We start from the raw sequence: 19,642 nt of genomic DNA on the forward strand, positions 1-19,642 counted from the left end.
CTTGCGGTGCCACACTACAGTGCACTGCCCACAATAATACCGTACCGGCGCCGCTGATATACATTATATATGTCGAAGACGAAAAGGAAATTGTATTGCGAAGCTAACGACTGTTCTAATAAAGAATAATAAGAAAAATGGAGGAAGAACAGAAATATGGGCATTTTATAAGCAAACACCCCATATTCGGTAGATTTGTATCGCCTTCCTTGTCGCTAGTAGCTGCAGGCTTCGCAGCCTGATCGCAAGCTCCCAGAACACCGACAACATTGCTCCGTATAGACGGGGCGCTGATCGTTACAGGGAGCAAGCGTATGCCACTCCAGATGCCGTCGCCGTCGCCATCGCCTGCCGCTTCAGCTGAAGTTCAGCTCGATGATTTCTGCCTTCCTACAGCGACGTAACTACGTAACCGCTCGATATTCACAGTATAGCTAAGGTCTCATCGCATTTCATCGCATGGAAGATGCGCCGCCGCCGCAAAGTAACTCGCTAGGCGGGCCGCCGACGGCGCTGGATAGGATAGGATAGAATAACTAACCTCAGGCTCACTTAAGTAGCGGCAATAGTATTATTTATTCTGAAACAAACAGCACAAGACCATCTCTTCCTCGCTGCATGCATATAATACAAAGATATAGCCCCCTTCTGACCATGCAGATCAGATCAGATCAGATCACATTGCATTCATCGTGTCGAGTTAAGTGCCATAAAACAAAAAATACATGTATGTACGTATAGTACATGTATATAGTTGAATGAATCTCTGCTTCACCCTGATCCATTTGTCTACATCATATCATCCTAGGTATGTCTGCATGCACGTAGAGAGGAACTTCTTCAACATTGAGTACATGTATGCACATGCCGTGGTGTAGGTAAGTGGCATTGGATTCACGTTCGTATCATATCGAGTCTTATGAAGCTGCCCGCGGGTACTTAGCCCGAGTGGGCTCTTCTCTGGGAGGACGGTTGACTGCGTGGAACACGTTGGGGGAGCGACTCGCGACTCGCTCCATACTATATATGACCCCTACAGTATGTGGCTTCGTCCTTACGCCTTTTCTTGGCCGGCAATCTAAGATTCTCCATGGAATGGGCAAATTCGAGGATTCATTCAGATAGCATTATGAATTCTAACTCCTTAGACCAATTGTACCTCAAATTGGTACAAAGAGTAGTCGCCAGGAAAATTCCCCTCTTTTCACATTCCATCACACTGCTCCACCCGTTCATCCTATTCAACCGTTCAACCGTTGTTGGCAGGGTTGACCATGCAGTAGTCGAGGTTGTGGATGCTGGTGTCGGGGTTTCCAGCCCAGGTCCTGCGAGTAAGAATCGTCAGTGAGAACGATTTGAAGCAATCTCTCCGAAGCAACGCCACGAGAATAGGGGTATGAATTCAGGAAACTCACGGGAATGGGTGCGGTGGACCACCGTCACCAAACACGGCGAATGTCAGGATAAACACGCAGACCTGCGTGCCTCCATCCAACGCAGCCGACACGATGTAGTTGTACTTGTTGAACAGGTGCGGATGATACTTGCGCAACCACCACTGCGAGGCAAAGCCCAGAACAAAGTAGCTAAGAATAGACGCGTTGATGCCCGTAACCAGCCAGCCCATGTACCACAGAATGATGGAGAGGTTGAGATAGGCGAAAATCTTCTTCGGCCAGAACTTGTAGGCGACCCAGAACGGGATCGGGACCACAAACCCGAGCAGGAAGGATAGCGTCACCCACTGATAGCGGCCTCCGACGGAGAACATGTCCTTGGCGATACTCCACGCAATGGCTAAGCTGTTGAATTGGTTTGGGGATGTCAGTTATAATCCGAAGCGGCACGGCTGGACGGGAGACACTTATCTGAACGTTCGCTCCACTCCAGATGTTCGTACCCTGGATGGCTGTCAAGATTGGCGCTTGACTCTGCACGATACTGAGAAATTCCGGTTAGAAAATGACTCCCCCAGTCCAGAGATTAGAAAACTTACGTCAACATCATGATGTAGTTGAACAACGCTCCGATGACGCATCCGGCGACTTGCACGAAAAAGGTACATCGCGGTGACAGATGCACATTCTGGGCAAGGCGCAGGTCCTTGGCGAGCACCTGTCCCATCTGGAGGGAGTTAAAGGTGTAGCAAGTGAAGTACAGATCTGACTGTGTTAGCGCTGGATACCAAGATGGAGCACCTCAGAGCACCTACTCGCCAATGGCCTCCCTGGAAACATATAGCCCGCAAGCATCTGGCAGATCGGCTGGATGTTGAACTGAAACCCAGTCAATCCCATCTGTGCTCCAAAGAACAGCATAAAGAGCAGCGTCAGCAAATTCGCGATGATGAATCCCCACCAGGGCAGCGTCGACTTCATGGCATAGAGACAGGCGATCCCGGCAACAAAGCTCGCCACGAGGATTGCCCCCCACCACCACTGAGGCGTCTCGACATACTTGTTTCGAAGCATCAGCCGGTAGTGGGGATCCAAGGTGGTGTCATTCAGCTTCTTTTCTAGTAGCTCATCGGGAGATGGCTGATTGGCCCAGAATTTATAGGTGGATGGTTTGAGCCATTTCTTTAGCTTGCTCGGGGCCGCCCATTCCCATCCGGCCTTGATGTCATCAAAGTTCCAGAGAAACATGTGCGTGAGCGTCGCGGTGAGGCCCATGTTCGAGGTGATGATGTATGCCAGGTAGGTTCCGGTCAGCCATGGCAGACCGTATTCCCTCAAGGCATCCTCGTTGATAGTGTAATCCGCGTTCAGGATCAGCGTCTGGTTGTAGGTTTCATACGCCGTGGAGTTCGAGTTGTTGGTGAACAACAGCTGAGAGAGGAAGGGGAAATTCTGAGAATTCCAGATATTTCCGTAGTAGATGCCCATGAAGAGGATGATGCATCCAAGGTAGCCAATGAAAGTATTGGTCAACGCGTACAACGGGTACCACAGAGGCGATCCCAGCGAGGCGATGTAATTCCAATCGAACGACACCGACACTAGCACGGCTGTTAGATTTGCACCGGCCAGGGATCAGGCTCAACCAGCTACTTACAGAAACCGAGACCCTCATTTCCGGAAGCACCACCGAACAGGTTGGTGAAGACCAGGCTGTGTTGGTTTGCAAGACAGAAAATCGACACACCCTCCAGCACGGGGAATATGTACTAGTCGCACCAAGGTCAGCATGACCGGCAGCCAACATTCCATCGATCTGACTCACCTCAGGGATGATTTCCCAGAAGAATAAAACGAAGAAGACTATGTAGAAGACTTTCAAACGGGACTTGGATTGCTGCTTGTCCTTGTGGAGGGATTCGAGCAAGCTACTGATCGGAAGGGTCATCGGCCAGAGCATCTTCGTCGGGCGAACGATGATATCACGGAGCAAACCAGCAATGCCGTACCCGATGAGCTGGGAGGACAATGTAATGAACACGCCGGCAGCATGGCTCGGATAGCCCCCGTAGAACAGCTGCTGCACGGCCAACGCTTCTGTCGCCAACGCCGACTGCGACGCTGCCGATGCCATCAGAGCAATGGCGGCATGTTCTTTGGCGTTAAACGGTCCCGGATTCAGGAAGCGCCCGAGCCAACCGCGGCGAGGAATGGCGTACGCCATGCCCTCGCCAAGGACATAGGCGATAACAGTCAAAAAGACCTGCGAGACGAGGATGACCTGCGGCTTGAAATAGAAGATCTCCTGGAGGACGCCACCAAAGACGGACAGACCAATGCCTGCCACGCGCATCAGAACCATGCACTACCACTCGTACAGGGGAACGCACCTAGGAACATCATGCGGAAGGTCCAGGGGTTGATGGTGGGATCATCTTCGACTTGGATAACGTGGGTGACCAGATCGTCGGCGGTGCTGACCACGTCGTTTACGCTTCCCTCCTTTTCGTACTCCGGGATGAGCTCCGTGGATTGTCCAACCTGGACGCCATCCTTGGGACCCTTTTCCAGGGAGTTAAGCTTGTCGGGAGCGCTGGCGCTCTTCTCGTCGACGCGGGTCAGCCCCTCAACCTCTGCACCTGGGGTCGCCATCTTGTGTCGCTGAGCGAAGGGCAAGGGAACAATTACAGGCCTGCAGAGCTGCTGAGAGGAAGAAGGGCAAACGCGCGGCCAAAGTGTCTTTAATACGGCGACTGCGCCATGACCCTCGCGGGACTGATATTAGCTGACGCGGGTCATCCCAATCAATTGTTAATATCCACGTGAAAGGGCAGTTGCGATAAGCAAGGTTCCAGCTGCGGAGAAATCCGTCTGCTGGAACAGGCACTCGGTGCCCACCGTGCCCAATCCGGCAGGTGCGAGTGTGCATGTCGACGGCGCGATCGCCGGTGCAACGTCGAACAACGACAGGGAATGCTCTCATTGGTGGGCGCGATAGTGTCGCTTTGAGTAGTATCTGTGGAGATTACCTAGGTAATTGTTCTCCAGACCCTGGCAATCGCAATCGGGCATGGTTCGCTCTCTAGCGTGCAACCATCACGATGATGATAAGAATCGCGGCGATGGCGAGATGGCACGGAATCCTCCGAGACTACGAGGACATGACACCCTGCTCATCTCTTCAACCGAGTATCCCGTGGAACTCTTAGTGATAGTGCTGAGTAAGATCAACTGTACTCTGTACATGGATTAGTTGGTCGCCGGGGGGAGCTGTGCACTCCGGGGGTGTTGGGGGGAACGGGACCGACTCCGAGGCAGGTACGGCCTAGCGTTGTAGCCAAGTTCCTGCCGGCCCACATGGCGCACGAGAGTGACCCTGCACTCCCACGCCACAGAGCTTGTCTGCCCAAGCTAAGACGCGATCACGCCCGTCGGTTGGACGACTGTTCCCCTCCTAATTCCCGCATCTCATCTAATTTCATCTAATTTTGCCACTCGGTTTCACCCACGATAACACGCGGGGGGGGGGGGGGGGGGGGGGGGGGCTGCATGCGATACAACCAGAATTGGGTTGATAACATGTCAAAGAAGTCTGTCAGGCTTGAGGTCTGTGTCTTTATCTTTGGCAGGTGCACAAGGTGTACAGTACGGAGGATATAAATTATTGTTGCCAATGTGGCTGAGATGGGCAGTTCCCATAGATGGCCATCTTATCGGGCATGTGACACGAGGTTCGCTGTCACGTGTCAAAGGCACAGACCAATTCACCACCGGATAATAATATCCCGCATCTAGCAGGAGCATGCAAGATCGGGAAAATAACTTGCATTGGTGACAAAAATCAGAGTCCTCCGTACCTGATCAAAGGTCTTCTGCAACCACGCTGATCAGTGGCACAGCACTGGGTTGACCCATTGCCTGACTTCGTGTGGAAATCCAGGCGATCAATTGAGCATATCCGAACTAGACTATAATACACCTGTTGTTACATTGCCAAGAAAGATCTATGGCTTCTCGAAAAATCTGGCCTCAGGCTATTCAGCTGTATTCCTTCCAGCGCACCATGCCTTTGCTGGGTCGAACAACGGAGCAAGATCACACCTGGCGCTGGCTCTCACCGTGCGGCTTGGCCGCTCCCCTTCATGAATATCTAGTCCGCTTGAGGACGTGGATTCGTTCGCTCAAGCAAGATATCTACCTTCTTTGAGATCTCTTTTAGTGTCTCCTTGAAATCCTCGAATTATCGGTCGATCCTATCCAACCGAGCCAGAAGTTCTGCCTGACGCTGCGAATTGTCCTGTGTCGCCCAATCGCCGATGTTTTTTTTTTCAGAACATCTATCATTAATTACTCTGTCACGCTCAAGCGCGAGGTCGACCGTCCGGCGTCGCTGCCCAGGACGGAATCGCTCCTCTTCAGAGAAGGAAGGATAATTCGCACCGAACTCGTCGTCATCAAAGACTTCCGGAGTCCTTGCGCGTTTTCTCGTGGGTGGTTGCGACGCGAGTAGCTCAGTAAGATATCGTCGATGCTCGTAGTCAACCAGTTTCTCTTGTACTCTAATCCAGACATCGATGGCGGCGGTGATTCCAGACTCCTCTTCATCGCTTCCTCCAGTTTTCTTCGACGTCCTCAATTGCTTTCTCCGTGCATCGGTAAGTTCCTTTACCATTTGCCCACACGATTGCCATGAGTAGTCCAGTTCAAGAAGATCAGACATTTCCGCTGAGATCTGGATCCAAAAGTCCCTGCGATCCGAGGATTCCCAATAGAGCTCGCAGATGCGGAGGAGACACCATTCCTCCCATGCCGGAAATCGAGGCGAATCCGCGGTAGGAGGAGGAAGGTCTTCCATGGTAGCACGTGGCGTACGCGTCGAAAAGTCGGTTGGAACGCGTGGGGGCCAGACGGGAATCTGCGTCGGAGGCAGACGAGGTAGAGAAACTCAGAGAAAAAGGAAAAGCGGGTTTATCGATGAATCTTCCAAAGCCAGACACTACCAAATAAGTACCAAGGTAGTAGTTTTGTCATTTGTGAGGATTTTTTCACGGAGAGGTTTGTGTTTCGAACTTTCAGTGCCGCTCTATCCCGAATCGGGAGTTGAAAGTTGAAGTTGTACAAGACGTTTAGCAGACCTGTTTCTCAACTTCTACTTCAACTTCCGTTTTGGGTCACCCACTGTAAATCCCACAACCGGCCTAACATTTTGTCAGTAGTATTACATTTATATACTTTAATTTTAATTTAATTCAATTTCTTTTTTGATCATTTCAGTGTGAGGAATTTTTTTATGCTTTGTAGTTACAGTCACCTCACATTATATATAATTCTCGGTGGATGTGGAAAAAAAAAACGGCCCACTAGCCCTGGAAGAGGATCTCTATTATGTCCACCCCACTGCACAACATGAAAGGCTCAATTACCCATCCTCATCAGAATTCATATTAGAAATAGTCGTATTCCTAGCCCTAGAGAAGATATTCTTTCCGGCAAAGTCAGGTTTAGCTTCGCCATACAGCTGGAAAACAAGCGTGACGGGGATGGATAGTTGATTAGCGCATGCACGTTTCTTGATCTGTCATTATATCGAAAGCTACTGTATACTTATGTCGTTCGGTCTAAATATCGTACTTAATTGGTAGTGGGTGGTGCGTACCGAATCTAATGCGTGATTCTTCTTAGGACGATCTGTCTGTTGAGCCATCCGCAATCTCCGTCTTCGCGTTTTTGGCCGGCAAATAGAAGAAGGCCGTTGTGGCCTCAGATCCGTCCCGGCTGCCGTAGGGATTGCATTCTTGGTCACTGTAATCACCGATCCAAGGGAGCGTCGACAAAGTCGAGAAAAGTCTACGTATGCAATTGTAACTGCTGGCAGTTCACGGCTTGCCCTGAACGGTCTGCCGTACTCTACAACCCTCCGTGTGTTCAGGATAAGTTATAACCACTACTCGGCAAAATCCTTTCTTTTCTATCTTAGTCCTATCGTGAATATGTGTGGATTGTCAAGTGCAACTCCTAATAACATGCTCACAAATCTGCTACATCTGGCTTTGTAATAAACAGCTCGATTAGATTGCTTCAACCAAAAAATACATAGTTATGAAATCAGAGACAGTCATTTCTATCACATCAATAGTATGGATGATAACAACTCAGCAGCTATCGAAGATATTCACGCCATGATTATCGCCCACATCAATCGTCTAGAGGATACGTGGACATATCGGGGGCTGGATCGGTGGTGTACCTGAAGTTTGGACTTGAATGGCGAAAGGTATAGGGAAAGCCAGTGGTTGGATTCCAGTTTGGAAACGCGGCAGGGACCAGGATGCCCTGATCTTACAGCGTCTGGCCGAGCTCGTATATTTGAACGCTGCCCGTGCCAGTAACTCCCGGGAGAGGGAAGCCAGGGATGAATTGCCGGGCAAGCCAGTCGTCTTCGATGTTGTTGTTGCCGTCGTCCCAGCACTGGAGAATGTGCGCGCGCTGATTCCGACCAGGTCGGCCGTTGACCCGATCGTATCGCAATCCAGCGACTTGGTAATCATTTGTCTCCTCAACATATCGAACCCCTTGAGCATGGAAGACATTGATGGACCGCACGCCGACGTAGTTTGTCATGACTTCTTCCACGTGGAAACTAGAGAAGGCATTCGTTAATTTTGCTGGTGGCAGCTGCAACTTTGACTCCTACTCACTGAAAAACTGCAAATATATCTGTTGGTCGCTGTTGCAGGTATGGCGCATCGGTAATATCGTATACAACTTGATTTTCAGGTCAGCAGCAGAAGGGCACAGATGACAGCCGGGACAAAGTCGCTTACCCTCGAGAATGCATTGATTAATATCGTGCCCTGAACCATCCGGCACGGTATTCCACAGAAAGTCAAGTCGCCTGGAGTATAAATACCGGACGTTAGGGTCATTGTTGGCGACGGCCCTCATTATGCTACCATCCCCTCTGTTAGATGAACGTCCATGCACAAGGAAAGGGGTCTTTGCTTAGGCGCCGGTGTAGGGCCTTGGGTGCGCAGCAGTCGGGTTAGTATAGAGACCGTTTCCAACGTCGAAGATTCGCTTGACGACGGGATTTTCCGACGTGGTGTCAAGTGAAGCATGTTTGCGAGCGTGCTTCGATCCCGTGAACGATCCGTAATGGCGACGGTGTCGGTGTTTGGAGGAGGACCGTGGAGGCAGAACACACAAGTCATACGAGTTGCTGGCGAGGTCGACCATGGTCGAATAGGCCGTACTTCCTTGACACATGGCCGACACGATTGAATCCAGTTCCGCCCAGCCCAAGACCTCCTGGTCGGACCAGAAGGTGTAATTACTAAGATCATTGGTCGTAAAACCATACTGAGCTCCAAAAGATATTGTTAAATGCTTCCCTTTCCAGTTCCGCTGTGTAGGTGTTGGCGCTCAGGAAGCCAGCGATGGTTTCCATCAGACTATATCCGCCTGCACTCGAGAAATCTCGCTTGCTGGGGCCAACCTCGCTTGTCGAGCAGCTGAGGGGATTCATGAACTCTTCCAGCTTGTTCTTGAAGTCCGTCAGGGCCGCGTCGTTGTACGTGGAGGGTGGGTCGCAGCATAATGCTCTGGTCCCTCCCAGCAAGCAGTAACTATCCGTGGCCACGAGAGTTTTCCCCACGGGACATTTTCCGTTGCAATAGACCCAGTTTCCAGGTGGAGGGTCCTGGTCACCCTTGGTATACCAAGTGCAGTTTGTCCAGGGAGAAGGGTCCTCGCAACAGGAAGTCTTGAGACTGGCGGTGGTGAACAACCCAAAGCCACAAGGTTGCTGGTTGTCGCCGCTGATACTCTTTGCAATCTCCACCGGCTTGTCGGCCGGACAGGAATTGTCTGCGAAACACCGCGGCGCAGTTCCTTCCCATGCTGGGTTTGTATTGTATTATTAGCGGTTAATTGTGTACGAAGGATGAGATAGGAACTCACTCACTGCATTTCACCAATGGCCTTGTCTGAAGTGGATGTGGTGCAACACAAGGTCTTATGCCCTGTCAAACAACCACTCGTATCGTAAGTCAAAGATACCTCGCTGTCACTGCAGCCACCACTGCAGAATGGTGCAGATCCTATCCAGTGACAACTACATAACGTTAGCTTGGTGGAGCAGGAAGAAAAAAAAAATAAAAAAAAGATTAAGCTCTGCTCTCCTGGTGCCTACCTGGGCATGTCGTTCTCCGGACAGCAGTAGGTTCTCTTCTGTTTCCCACTGCAACCGTGAGTGATGTCGACGTCCTGCTTATTGCCATTGGTCCGCTGCACAGCCCCCCATCCGCTGCGAACCCTTTGATTAGAGCATTGTACAGGACATGCCTGTGTGCGACTAGTGGACAACTCACGAAGGACATCTGGTTCGATGAGATAATTAGCATGGTCCCTCGACATGCTCCAGGAAAGGTGAGGCTTACGTGGGCTTGTCATAGCAATCAGTGATGAAGCATTGACCCGAGGCATCAAAGACTGGAGGGTTGGGAGTGTTCGCTCGTTTGATTTGACTGGTGCCGGGGTATTCATCAGTTCCCTCCGATAGTGCCATGGCAGCAGAGCCATTTTTCGTATCCAGGCTAACAGCCCAAACCATCGTCCTGTTGTTTCGTTATGATTACCTGTCACAGGTTGACGTGCAGACTGGACACTTACCCGCCCAAGCAATGTTTATTCGCATAATCGAGTTTCAGGCCCAACGTATATGCATCGTCGTAAGACACCAATTGATTGGTGTCGAAAACGATCTGTTTTACCGCGGCATCGGCGTCGAGTGTTGCAACAGCGCCGGTCTCAAGAACACTCTGGATCTCAGCATAAGACAGGGTTCCAACACTCTGCGTGCACGCTCCTGCGTTGCCCCCGCCGGAAAACTCGCATCCTGCCACCGTGCAAGATGGATCAGCGAGAGTGTAGCCTATGAATTTTGTTAGTCATGGATCGCCATGGGATGAGGACTGCATACTACGCCCGTAGAAGCCCAGGCCGAGATTGACCTGTCCTGGGTCAATGTTATTACGCCATAAGAGCTGCATTGCTTGGTCAATCTCGGTCAGATTGGTATGCGCGTAGACATAAGGACCGATGAATTGATCGGAACTGTCCCATGTCCCATGCAGATCATATGTCATCATGTTGAACCAATCGACCACCTTTGCGATATTGACGATGTCGAAATTCTGCAAATACCAGTAGCTGCTGGGCAGAGTAATGCTCAAGCCATACTTGTGGCCGGATGCGCCCATGGCAAGCTTGAGGTTTTGGAGGAAAGTCACGTAATTGGCAAAATCCGCAGGGCTGCCACTGCGATCTGGTGCAACAGGATATTCCCTGTCCATTCTCTTCAGTACTGCAGTCAAGACGTGGGACGTTTGAACTTACCAGTCAATATCAGCTCCATCAAATCCATATGTCTCCAGAAATGACAACAATGATGCGAAGAAGGCGCTCTGGGCAGAAGTTGAGGCAGCGAGGTTCGAAAATGTCGTCGCGGTCGGTTGATCGGCATCGTTCATACTCCAACCACCGATGGAGATCCAAACCTCCATTCCAGGATTCAATTGCTTCAGGGCGGTAGTACGACTGTAGAGCGCGACTTGGTCCGCCGACATCGGCGCCACTGCAAAAGTTGAAGGGTTCACGTATGCAAAGGCGAAATTCAGGTGTGTGTATGCACCGATGGGAATGTCCTCGGGCCATATAACTTTCACGCCTTCAGCAAAACTCAGTCCAAGAGAAAGAGAAGAAGAAGAACGTACCATCACACGGCCGATCTTGACTCCAACCTTCGTAGTATCCAATTGTCCGCTGTGTTGCCGATGTTCCACTGCAAGAGGGTTCTGGGACCGTCGCATTGCCACAAAAGTCCGGAGTAGTCCCACAGAATCCATATTGACTGCAGCACACATTCAGAGGGCATTTTTCTGCCGAAGACCATTGAGGCTAACTGGCATTAGAATATCCAGGTAGAAAATTTGATATGCACTCGGACTCACCCCCCAGCCTGGATCACACTCCGACTTGGCATCGCAGGACGAAGTGCAGTTCCCCTGACCGCAAAACTCCGGACCTAAGCCGCAGACACCATAGATAGAACAGCATCCCGTGGTGCACGGTGTATTAGCATCGCGTGTGTAGCTCTGTGCGAAGACTTTATGTATAAACAACAATAGTGAATGCGACGACTGTCACAAAAGGATGCGTCATGACTGAAAGATGCAGAGAAATAACACACCAATTGCACTTAGAGAGGAAGTTCTCTTCAAGTGTAAACACTTCTTCCTCAAAAGAATGGCTGTTTCTTCCTTAAATGAATGACTGGCGAGATCAAATAGAAGACGAACACAACGAATGACGAAAGGAACGATTCTACGAAAGGAAGGTAGTAGATTATACCAGGATATCAGCTACTAAATATATGGCTATCATTAATACCCAATCTCGACCATATGGTAAGTATGAGTAGTACGGTTTTGGGAGAGGGGAGGGAGGTCCAAAGACGCTCTCCGAGCCTCACAATGATCTATGTCGACGAGACTTGTGGATAATAGTTTGTCTAAGCGTGATTTCTTCCTTCCGGAGGACTGCAGTAGTGTTTAATTGACTTTAGGACTCAAAGCCGTGCTTTGCGTTGGACTGCAGATTGTAGAAGCCAATCAGAGAGGCTCAGCAGATTAAGACATTGTTGGTACAGTCAGCTGCCAGGGCAGGATCAGGTCTCGACCGTTCTCAACTAGATGATTACTACATAGTTTTGACCATAAACAACTATAAGACATAGTCACAATTAGAAAAGAAGGAGGGGTTTTCGCTTGAAAGCTTAGCCTCAAATGGAGTAGAACCATCTCGCTAGTCGGAGGGCCAACTGCCAAGACGCTGTCAAGACATCAGACGCAGGGGCTTTGACGCTTATAATTATTATCTGCATGCGATTGGTGTGTGTATCGCTCGTTTTGTGAGTCAGGAATCAGTGCCCCTCCACATATTAATATTCTACCTTAGTCGACATGCTCAAATGAAAGGAATTATCTTTGCCACGCCGGCTACTACGCAGTTCGGAACTGCTACCTATTCTGTACAAGCATATGCAGGAACACTGTTAAAATTTTGTCAAGTTACGCGATCGGTTTAGAAGCTAGCCTCAGCCTCAATATACACTGAACAGACCTAATGCCATTTTTCTTCTGCGAAGACCGTCCAAAACTGCGAGCCTGATCCAACACACCTTCCACCTTAAACCAACAAGAACAACGACGGTTGCATTTGGGCGGAACACGGCGCCCCGCATGCACTGTGATCACAGCCAAATAATTCTCTATTAATAATCAAGTCAGGATTGAAAGAAGTCTAACTCATCACTTCGGCTACTACCGACGCCAGGCCGGGCGATTCATGTCCAGACTCATGGAGCAAGAAGGAGCGGATAGTACGGAGGGTCTCTATCGGAGAAGTCATGAGATTTTTCCCCTGAATGAAGAGGGGGTGGTTATAGACTACTTCTTCGATTCTCAAATCTTTCCAGAGGCGAAAGTAACTTCATCAGGAATACTTACTTATAGTCGAATACTTATCCTCCAGCTCACGAGCTTCTTCGTTGTCATTCGTGCTGGTTGACAATCATGCGCAGTCATCTGCAGATTCCATTCCTTCTTTCTCTTTTGCTTGCCTGCGTCGTTGCAGACATCACCCCGTTCCCAAATGGCACAGTGGCCGATAATGTCATCTCGCAAGGATGCGAAATGCGCTGACGGCCACCATTGCCACCTGCGATGAGTCGTTCATTCAATATCCGGTCTGGGACTATGGGGGGCCGTTCGAGAATGCGACTGCGCGTGACCTGTTTTGCTCGAGCGACTGCACAGATTCCCTCGCGAGTTACAGCAGTTCTGTCGCCGCGGCTTGTGCCAACGATCCAGACCCTTGGGATGGGATTCCTGCCTCCTTTTGGGGCGATTGTCTGGCTGCTTACCAGGAGCGTATATGCTTGCGAGACCTGAACTCGACTGACTATTGTATCGGTAAGTTCTCTTCCAGATGTTGCGTCGTGTGGGCGCCTTGGTAATTTATTTTTTTTTTCTCGGTAGATATTATGTCCAACTACACTTGGCCTGACGAAGATGTTGCCCTGCCCGACATCTTGCCAGACATTCTGTGTTCGTCCTGTTTCATGCGACATCTGCAGGCAGTGCAAAGCACACCCTACTCGAACTATGACGAGAGTTGGCCGGAGAATTATGCCGCCGCACAGGCATGTAAGGGGCTCATGGATCCAACCTTTGAGCGCAGTTGATAATAACGATTGATTGCAGTCTGCAATGTCAGCTATCCGACTGCGGTTCAACCTTGGCCGCTGAACGTCACGCAAACCCTTCCTGCCGGACTGGTCTATGCCACAGGAAATGCTACGACCTGTCTGTCAGGTAACTATGTGACAGTGCCCGCCAATATAACCAATTGAACATGTCAGCAGATTGCTGCAGCAAATAGTGTGTCCAGTGGCGCACTTCGTGTTCTGAACAACCTCTTCCCTGACTGCAGCAATCTATCCCCTGGAACCTCACTGTATGACTTTCTCCCTCTCTCTCTTTCTACTTCAAAAGCAGCCATCCTGATGCCAGTCACTAGTTGCCTGCCCATGACCTGCCAGACTTACACGGTCCAACCCAATGACACGTGTTGGTCCATTGCTGGAAATTATAGCACTAGCTTTATCAGCTTGATATCGTACAATCCAACCATCAACAGCCAGTGCAGTAATCTAGCGACAGGTGAGATTATATGTCTCTCACCACCCTCAGGAAACTACACACCCACTACAATTCCCGGTGTTACGCCTACTCAGACCAGCGTTTATGCTACATCTGCGGTTTCTGCGCCGGGACTGGTGGCTCAGGGAACAACTACGGACTGTGGGGTTGGTATCAGGTGCAGGTAAGATGCAGCCAGGATGCGATTCCCGAAGATCAGCGATATATGGACTGACTCACTCGTTCACGATGTGCAAACGAATAGTCCGGAGACATCTGCCAACAGATCTCTCTCAACAATTCGATAACGGTTGCGCTCTTCGAGGCAATCAATCCGTCAATCAACTCGGAATGCACAAATCTCGTCCCAGGGCTTTATTACTGTGTCCTCCCTGTGGCAGGCTGGAATTCAACTAGCTCCAATGTGACTGTAACGATCACTTCGACTGCGACTGTTTCGCCACCTGCACCGACGGAATCCGGGACGGTAAATGCGTGCTACCTGTGGTATATTGTCCAATCGGGGGACACATGCTCGCTGATTGAATCGAGCTACGATATTACTTTTGCTCAGCTGCAAGCGTGGAATCCCAGCATCAACTTGGGCTGCACGAACCTCCAGATAGGCGAAGCGTGAGTGGCCATTACCGTTCTCTGGACCATGTTCGCTCACAGACTCTGCTCTAGATACTGTGTTAACGGGGCCAATTCAACCACGGTCGTTACGACTGCTACCACTGCATCCTCTGTGACGAGTACCAGTTCCATCTCCACTCCTACAGCCACCTCTATCTCGACCAATGGCTTGTGCGGACCTGGAGTCCCATGTGTCGGTAGTGGATTTGGCAATTGCTGCGTAAGTAATAGTTTACCTATGTCATCATATCACGTCTATAATCCCTGCTTCGAATTTCCAGAGTTCACACTAATCCTGCTTTCTTTGCAAACGCGCAGTCTATATATGGGTATTGCGGAAACACTAGCGACTATTGTGCCGCGGGGAATTGCCAGTCTGGCGATTGCGATACGAATTGCACATTTCAGCCATGAGATTCAAAGCACAGAGATATAGAAGAATTCTAATGAAATGATATATAGTCCTCCCCCCAAAAAAAGTAAAAAAAAAAAGCAAAGCTGTTATCTCTCAATAACTCGAAAACTGCAAAAGAAGAGCCTCATCTCGTTTCACTGCATTTCCGCAGTCTCCATCTCTATATTCCTTTGCGCAGTAATCTTTTCATCCGAAGCCTTTTTAAACCACGGATCTTTCCTCTCCCGCACACGCTCTCCGTCCTCAAAAAGCTCTTTCGCCGTGTACCCATACCAGTTGGGCATCTCGGACCAAGCGTGCTCGCCATCCGGCAACTCGCGCAGAAAATTGATCAGGTCCACGTTCACCACGCGCGCACCGGCAAGGTAGTGTAAGGGCGTGTTGAGATCGGAATCGAAAGCAGTCAGCGATTGCGTCCCCGACTCCAGTAGATACTTGACCAGCTCCGTCTGAGATTCGAAATCCTTGGTGTAGTCAGCGGGAGTCTCGCCCTGTGCAGACACCAGCCTAGTTCCCTCACTCGTCCGATAACGGGGTCGCCGAAATCGCGAGTTGTGTATCGACTGTCGGATCTTGAGAGAGTAGGATTGGTGTAAGGTGGGAAAACAGGCAATGTGGAGTAATGTATGACCATAAGCCATGGCTCCAGCTGACTCCAAGGGGGTATCTTGCTCCACCCGCTGGAGAGCCTCCAAGGAGTAGGCCGCCGCAATATGAAGAATGTGCACCAGCATATATGGCGTCCGCACACTGAAGTCAATTCGAGGATCCTGGGCAAGCAGATTGTATGCCTCTTGATTCCATGGCTCGCAGTCCAAGAACGTGGCCATGAGTGGAGTGATGCTGGCCTGCACTTCTGCGAGAGGTTGAACGTTTGGGTTAAATCCTAGTTCGAGCAGATGAGCCAGCATGGCTATATTTCTTGTTCGGATGGCTGCATGCAGAGGCGTTCCGAGCGACAGGCTGGACGGTGTCGGGGGATGCGGGATCTCCATAAGCGGAGGATCGGCCATCCAAAAGGAGGCATCAGCCCCTGCAGCGAGAAGCCGATCGAAGATGGGGATGGAGTCCAGTTCGGCGGCTACAACCAACGATGAGATCGGTGGGGGAAACCGAAAACGCCAGCCGTGAAAGGTGAGATCGGTCCAGAAATCATACACCTTCTCCCGGGAGCATCGCGCCTCGACCTCCTCCTGGGTGATATGCACGGTCTGCGGCGTGTCCAGGCTAGATAGAAGCGCCCGGAAATCGATGTCGTCGCCGCGACATCCGCATAAGGGGGCACTGGTGGCCGGAACCGCAGAAAGAACGCCTGATACGCTTCCAGCACGTGGAGACTGAACCCATTTGGATTGGCACCGGCACTCAGCAGGGTGTCCACATTCTGCAGTCGCTGGCATCGCACAGCCTCGATCAATGCGGATCTGTAATAGTACTCCACTTGCGGTCTGCACTCGTGGCTGGGACCGTATTGATAGTTCACCTCATCAGCAAATTGCTTGCGCAGCGCGGCGTACCCGTCGGTCGGATCCGATGTCCACAAGGCCGGAGGAACGTCACTAGCGGGCAGTCCGGGAACCCTATGTTCCCTCTGTCGCTGGACGAATCCTTCAAATCCCCGAGAAAGAGTCGATCGAAGAATCTCGGGGTTTTCCTCGCGAGCAGCTTCCGTCGAGGTGGGAGGCAAACCCTCCACGTTGCAGAAACAGTGGCAGGTGCCGGGGCCATACGCTGGAGTGGTAGCCATGTCGAAATGGAGCCAAGTTGTAACAGCTGGTGAGCTGCGAAGATAAATAATATAAATACTAATAATAGCTCAACCGTCGACCGTTCGGCCTATATCGGATTGGGTTACTGCCTCTTGTCGACCCTGAATAGGAAGGTCTGGCGTGCTGACAAGCCCTCATTAATATTCTCGAAGAGCCTGCCCCAACACAACACAACCGGACGGTGAAAAGGAAGCCATTGGCCGAACAAATTTTACAGCGCTTAGCCAGCCTCCACGACTGTGGATAATCTGTATTTCACATTAAGCGGGAGCAAAGAGTGCCCGCACGTGATCCTGCTGTCCCGCGAGAGTGGAAACGACCAAGTGTTGCAGACTCGGCCAGAAAGAGGCACCATGGCACCAGCTTCTTAGTGAACTGCATACAGGAGCTCCAACACCAAGTGTTTCAATATATATTTCGAGTGGAGTCCGCTGATCGAAACAAGGAAAATGTCTTTCAGCGGTACCCTTAGAAAACGAAATTCCAAGACTGAGGCAGGAAAAATGTTCTGTATATGCACTTCATACAGTACAACATCAACTTCCCTTTTTGTCACCCACTGTCAAATCCCACAACCGGCCCAACATTGCGCAGTGTTCTATTTGTATCCTGCATTGTTTTGCCAATTTTATTTTATTTTCACTTTTTCTCAGTCATCGACGCTGCAATATCCTTTGAAAATAACTTCTCACTATTTCTCAGAAGCCACGCAGCAGAATGAATGTCGCTTGGAACGGCCGAATAGGCATCTGGAATCGATGCGCATGCCGAACCTGCCGTTGTAATGCTTTGATAAAATCGCTGCCCAACGTATAGTCGAGACGTTTGATAGAAACGGCGTCCATATAGACGGACAAGGCGATTATGGAAGGAGGATTCACTGCCTCTCGAATCGCCCACATAAGCTCGTCGGGATTTCGATGAGGAGTGCCGGATGCCGGGATCTCACTGCAGACATCTGAATCGAGGAGAGATACTAGGACATTCCTCACGAGCCGTGACGCCGTCTCCCACTTTTTGTAGTTCGCATGTGTGATATCCGGATGGGCGATGGTGGGGTTGATCAGATCCAAAAGAGAGAACTCTCTCAGGAGGGATTTCACTCCGAGCTCCCACTTCTCAAAGTCTTGTCGCCGCGTCAACTTGCGGATCTGTGGAACTCTCGAGTCTACCCGCTTGAAGACTGAATCTGAGCTGGGTAAGGGACCGGACAGACCATCTGCTTGGGTTCGCATTTCGAAACGTCAACGACGCGTCAGTATCGACCTGCCTGGGCCCAAGTTTTTGATCAGTATCGGCGTACCATGCGATTGGTGGTCACATACACGTAAGGACTGGGATCAGGTTGATTTAGCGTGGTTTCTTTGTTTGCTTGATTCGTGGTTTATTAATATTATCTTCCGATCTCGTGTGCGCCTGTTTCTTTCTTTCTTCTTTCCTTGCTCGTGCAAGGCCCGGGATTTTCGTACATAGCCTGTGACAGCTCTCCTTGTCCTCGTCTTCGTGATCTGACGGCAAGTTCCGCATAGATGGAGATTTCCGAATATTGTTACAGTACGAAGGAACTTCCGTCGGAAGGTGGTTGTTGGGATATGCCGTATGGATGAAAGGGCCTCTATGAGGGACCTGGGTTATAGGAAGCCCTTTTATCCCCTGTGTAGATATTCTTTCTTTTCTTTCCTTCTTAGCCTTTGGCTTTCTGTAGCTAGGTAGCCAAATGAGGTTCCTCTTCTCTTTGCCTGCAATCACAGAAATTGCCAACATGCGCCCTCGGCACACGTATACATCGATGAAACGGACCTCGACATTGATTCTTGATCTTCTGGTCCGGAGTGGCAATGACATTACAACCATCACATGCTTCCCAATTGATAGCACTGGAACATCAATTGAAGGCTAATTTCTTGTGCCATATGGGTCCAATTTCTTGGTTGAACTTTTGCGCTCTTTGACCTGCGGATGCTTTGTTGACATTGCCCAACAGCTTGCATTCCTGCAGAGTAAAACAGTGCACCATTGCAACTTGATAGAAGTAGAAGAATGCTTGGATTTCTGACTACTCAAACAACCTAGCAATAACTGATACTGGATGGCACGCACTAGCTAAGGTGGCAAAAACTGGTAGAATTCTCCTAGTGCCAACAATATGAGAGTGGCATGAGCTTCTCGCTGGCATGTGCTGTCAGATTTGACATCTAGTCAGCAGTAATATTAATATGCTCTTGCATACTATATCCAGCTGATCTGTGCTATCACAGTGATAGATGCTTGAAATGATCTCAGTATAAGTTCTCATGCAACCTAGCTCCCAACTTCACATGCCATTGCCTAATTCACAAAGCCACCATTGTAATATAAATCTTGTTGACTTTTCTGAGTGAGCTTTCTGTCTCTAACTTCTCTCCGGCAAAGGAGAATATCCTCTTCAGCGACAGTGGGGATTTCTCCAGTAAGGAATGATACATGAAAAAAAAAAACCACTTTTATCAGACCTTGGGTGACTGTCAGGAAAGAGTCAAAATGGGATGGAATCTTCCTGAAAACAAAGGCGTCCATCCGTCTTCCGCAGTACCACCAGAGATGATGGTGTTACGGACCAACAAAATAGGAGGCTGTCCAACACAGCGATGCATGAGGAAACAATACCCCGCAAGGCAGGATCAA

At 50.1% G+C, this 19,642-nt stretch overlaps 7 protein-coding genes across 7 annotated transcripts; 1 reads left to right on the forward strand and 6 right to left on the reverse strand.

The window, feature by feature from the left end:
- Positions 1-1,249: 1,249 nt before the first annotated feature.
- Positions 1,250-4,049, reverse strand: VTN77DRAFT_1086 (uncharacterized protein; the record flags this gene model as incomplete). The annotated part of the gene is made up of 8 exons (XM_069416779.1): positions 1,250-1,325; positions 1,416-1,813; positions 1,869-1,941; positions 1,997-2,162; positions 2,213-2,998; positions 3,055-3,166; positions 3,223-3,737; positions 3,788-4,049. The coding sequence occupies 8 exons, from the start codon at positions 4,047-4,049 to the stop codon at positions 1,250-1,252; spliced, it is 2,388 nt and encodes a 795-aa protein (XP_069273076.1).
- A 1,588-nt stretch (positions 4,050-5,637) lies between these two features.
- Positions 5,638-6,252, reverse strand: VTN77DRAFT_1087 (uncharacterized protein; the record flags this gene model as incomplete). Its single annotated transcript, XM_069416780.1, has 2 exons — positions 5,638-5,694; positions 5,749-6,252. 2 exons carry the CDS (start codon positions 6,250-6,252, stop codon positions 5,638-5,640), a joined length of 561 nt encoding a protein of 186 aa, XP_069273077.1.
- Positions 6,253-7,736: 1,484 nt separating this feature from the next.
- VTN77DRAFT_1088 (uncharacterized protein) lies at positions 7,737-8,342 on the reverse strand (the record flags this gene model as incomplete). Its single annotated transcript, XM_069416781.1, has 3 exons — positions 7,737-8,037; positions 8,096-8,162; positions 8,222-8,342. 3 exons carry the CDS (start codon positions 8,340-8,342, stop codon positions 7,737-7,739), a joined length of 489 nt encoding a protein of 162 aa, XP_069273078.1.
- A 57-nt stretch (positions 8,343-8,399) lies between these two features.
- Positions 8,400-11,302, reverse strand: VTN77DRAFT_1089 (uncharacterized protein; the record flags this gene model as incomplete). The annotated part of the gene is made up of 11 exons (XM_069416782.1): positions 8,400-8,705; positions 8,758-9,096; positions 9,185-9,296; positions 9,357-9,382; positions 9,456-9,510; positions 9,589-9,702; positions 9,767-9,775; positions 9,836-10,012; positions 10,068-10,329; positions 10,378-10,742; positions 10,794-11,302. The coding sequence occupies 11 exons, from the start codon at positions 11,300-11,302 to the stop codon at positions 8,400-8,402; spliced, it is 2,274 nt and encodes a 757-aa protein (XP_069273079.1).
- A 1,841-nt stretch (positions 11,303-13,143) lies between these two features.
- VTN77DRAFT_1090 (uncharacterized protein) lies at positions 13,144-15,087 on the forward strand (the record flags this gene model as incomplete). Its single annotated transcript, XM_069416784.1, has 8 exons — positions 13,144-13,429; positions 13,496-13,663; positions 13,721-13,822; positions 13,892-13,973; positions 14,037-14,342; positions 14,711-14,791; positions 14,846-15,014; positions 15,076-15,087. 8 exons carry the CDS (start codon positions 13,144-13,146, stop codon positions 15,085-15,087), a joined length of 1,206 nt encoding a protein of 401 aa, XP_069273080.1.
- Positions 15,088-15,343: 256 nt separating this feature from the next.
- On the reverse strand, positions 15,344-16,609 carry VTN77DRAFT_1091 (uncharacterized protein; the record flags this gene model as incomplete). The annotated part of the gene is made up of 1 exon (XM_069416785.1): positions 15,344-16,609. The coding sequence occupies one exon, from the start codon at positions 16,607-16,609 to the stop codon at positions 15,344-15,346; it is 1,266 nt and encodes a 421-aa protein (XP_069273081.1).
- A 1,067-nt stretch (positions 16,610-17,676) lies between these two features.
- VTN77DRAFT_1092 (uncharacterized protein) lies at positions 17,677-18,213 on the reverse strand (the record flags this gene model as incomplete). Its single annotated transcript, XM_069416786.1, has 1 exon — positions 17,677-18,213. The coding sequence occupies one exon, from the start codon at positions 18,211-18,213 to the stop codon at positions 17,677-17,679; it is 537 nt and encodes a 178-aa protein (XP_069273082.1).
- Positions 18,214-19,642: the final 1,429 nt, after the last annotated feature.

Source organism: Rasamsonia byssochlamydoides (assembly GCF_041956645.1).
Source record: "Rasamsonia byssochlamydoides strain NRRL 3658 unplaced genomic scaffold VTN77scaffold_117, whole genome shotgun sequence".
NCBI lineage: Eukaryota > Fungi > Ascomycota > Eurotiomycetes > Eurotiales > Trichocomaceae > Rasamsonia > Rasamsonia byssochlamydoides.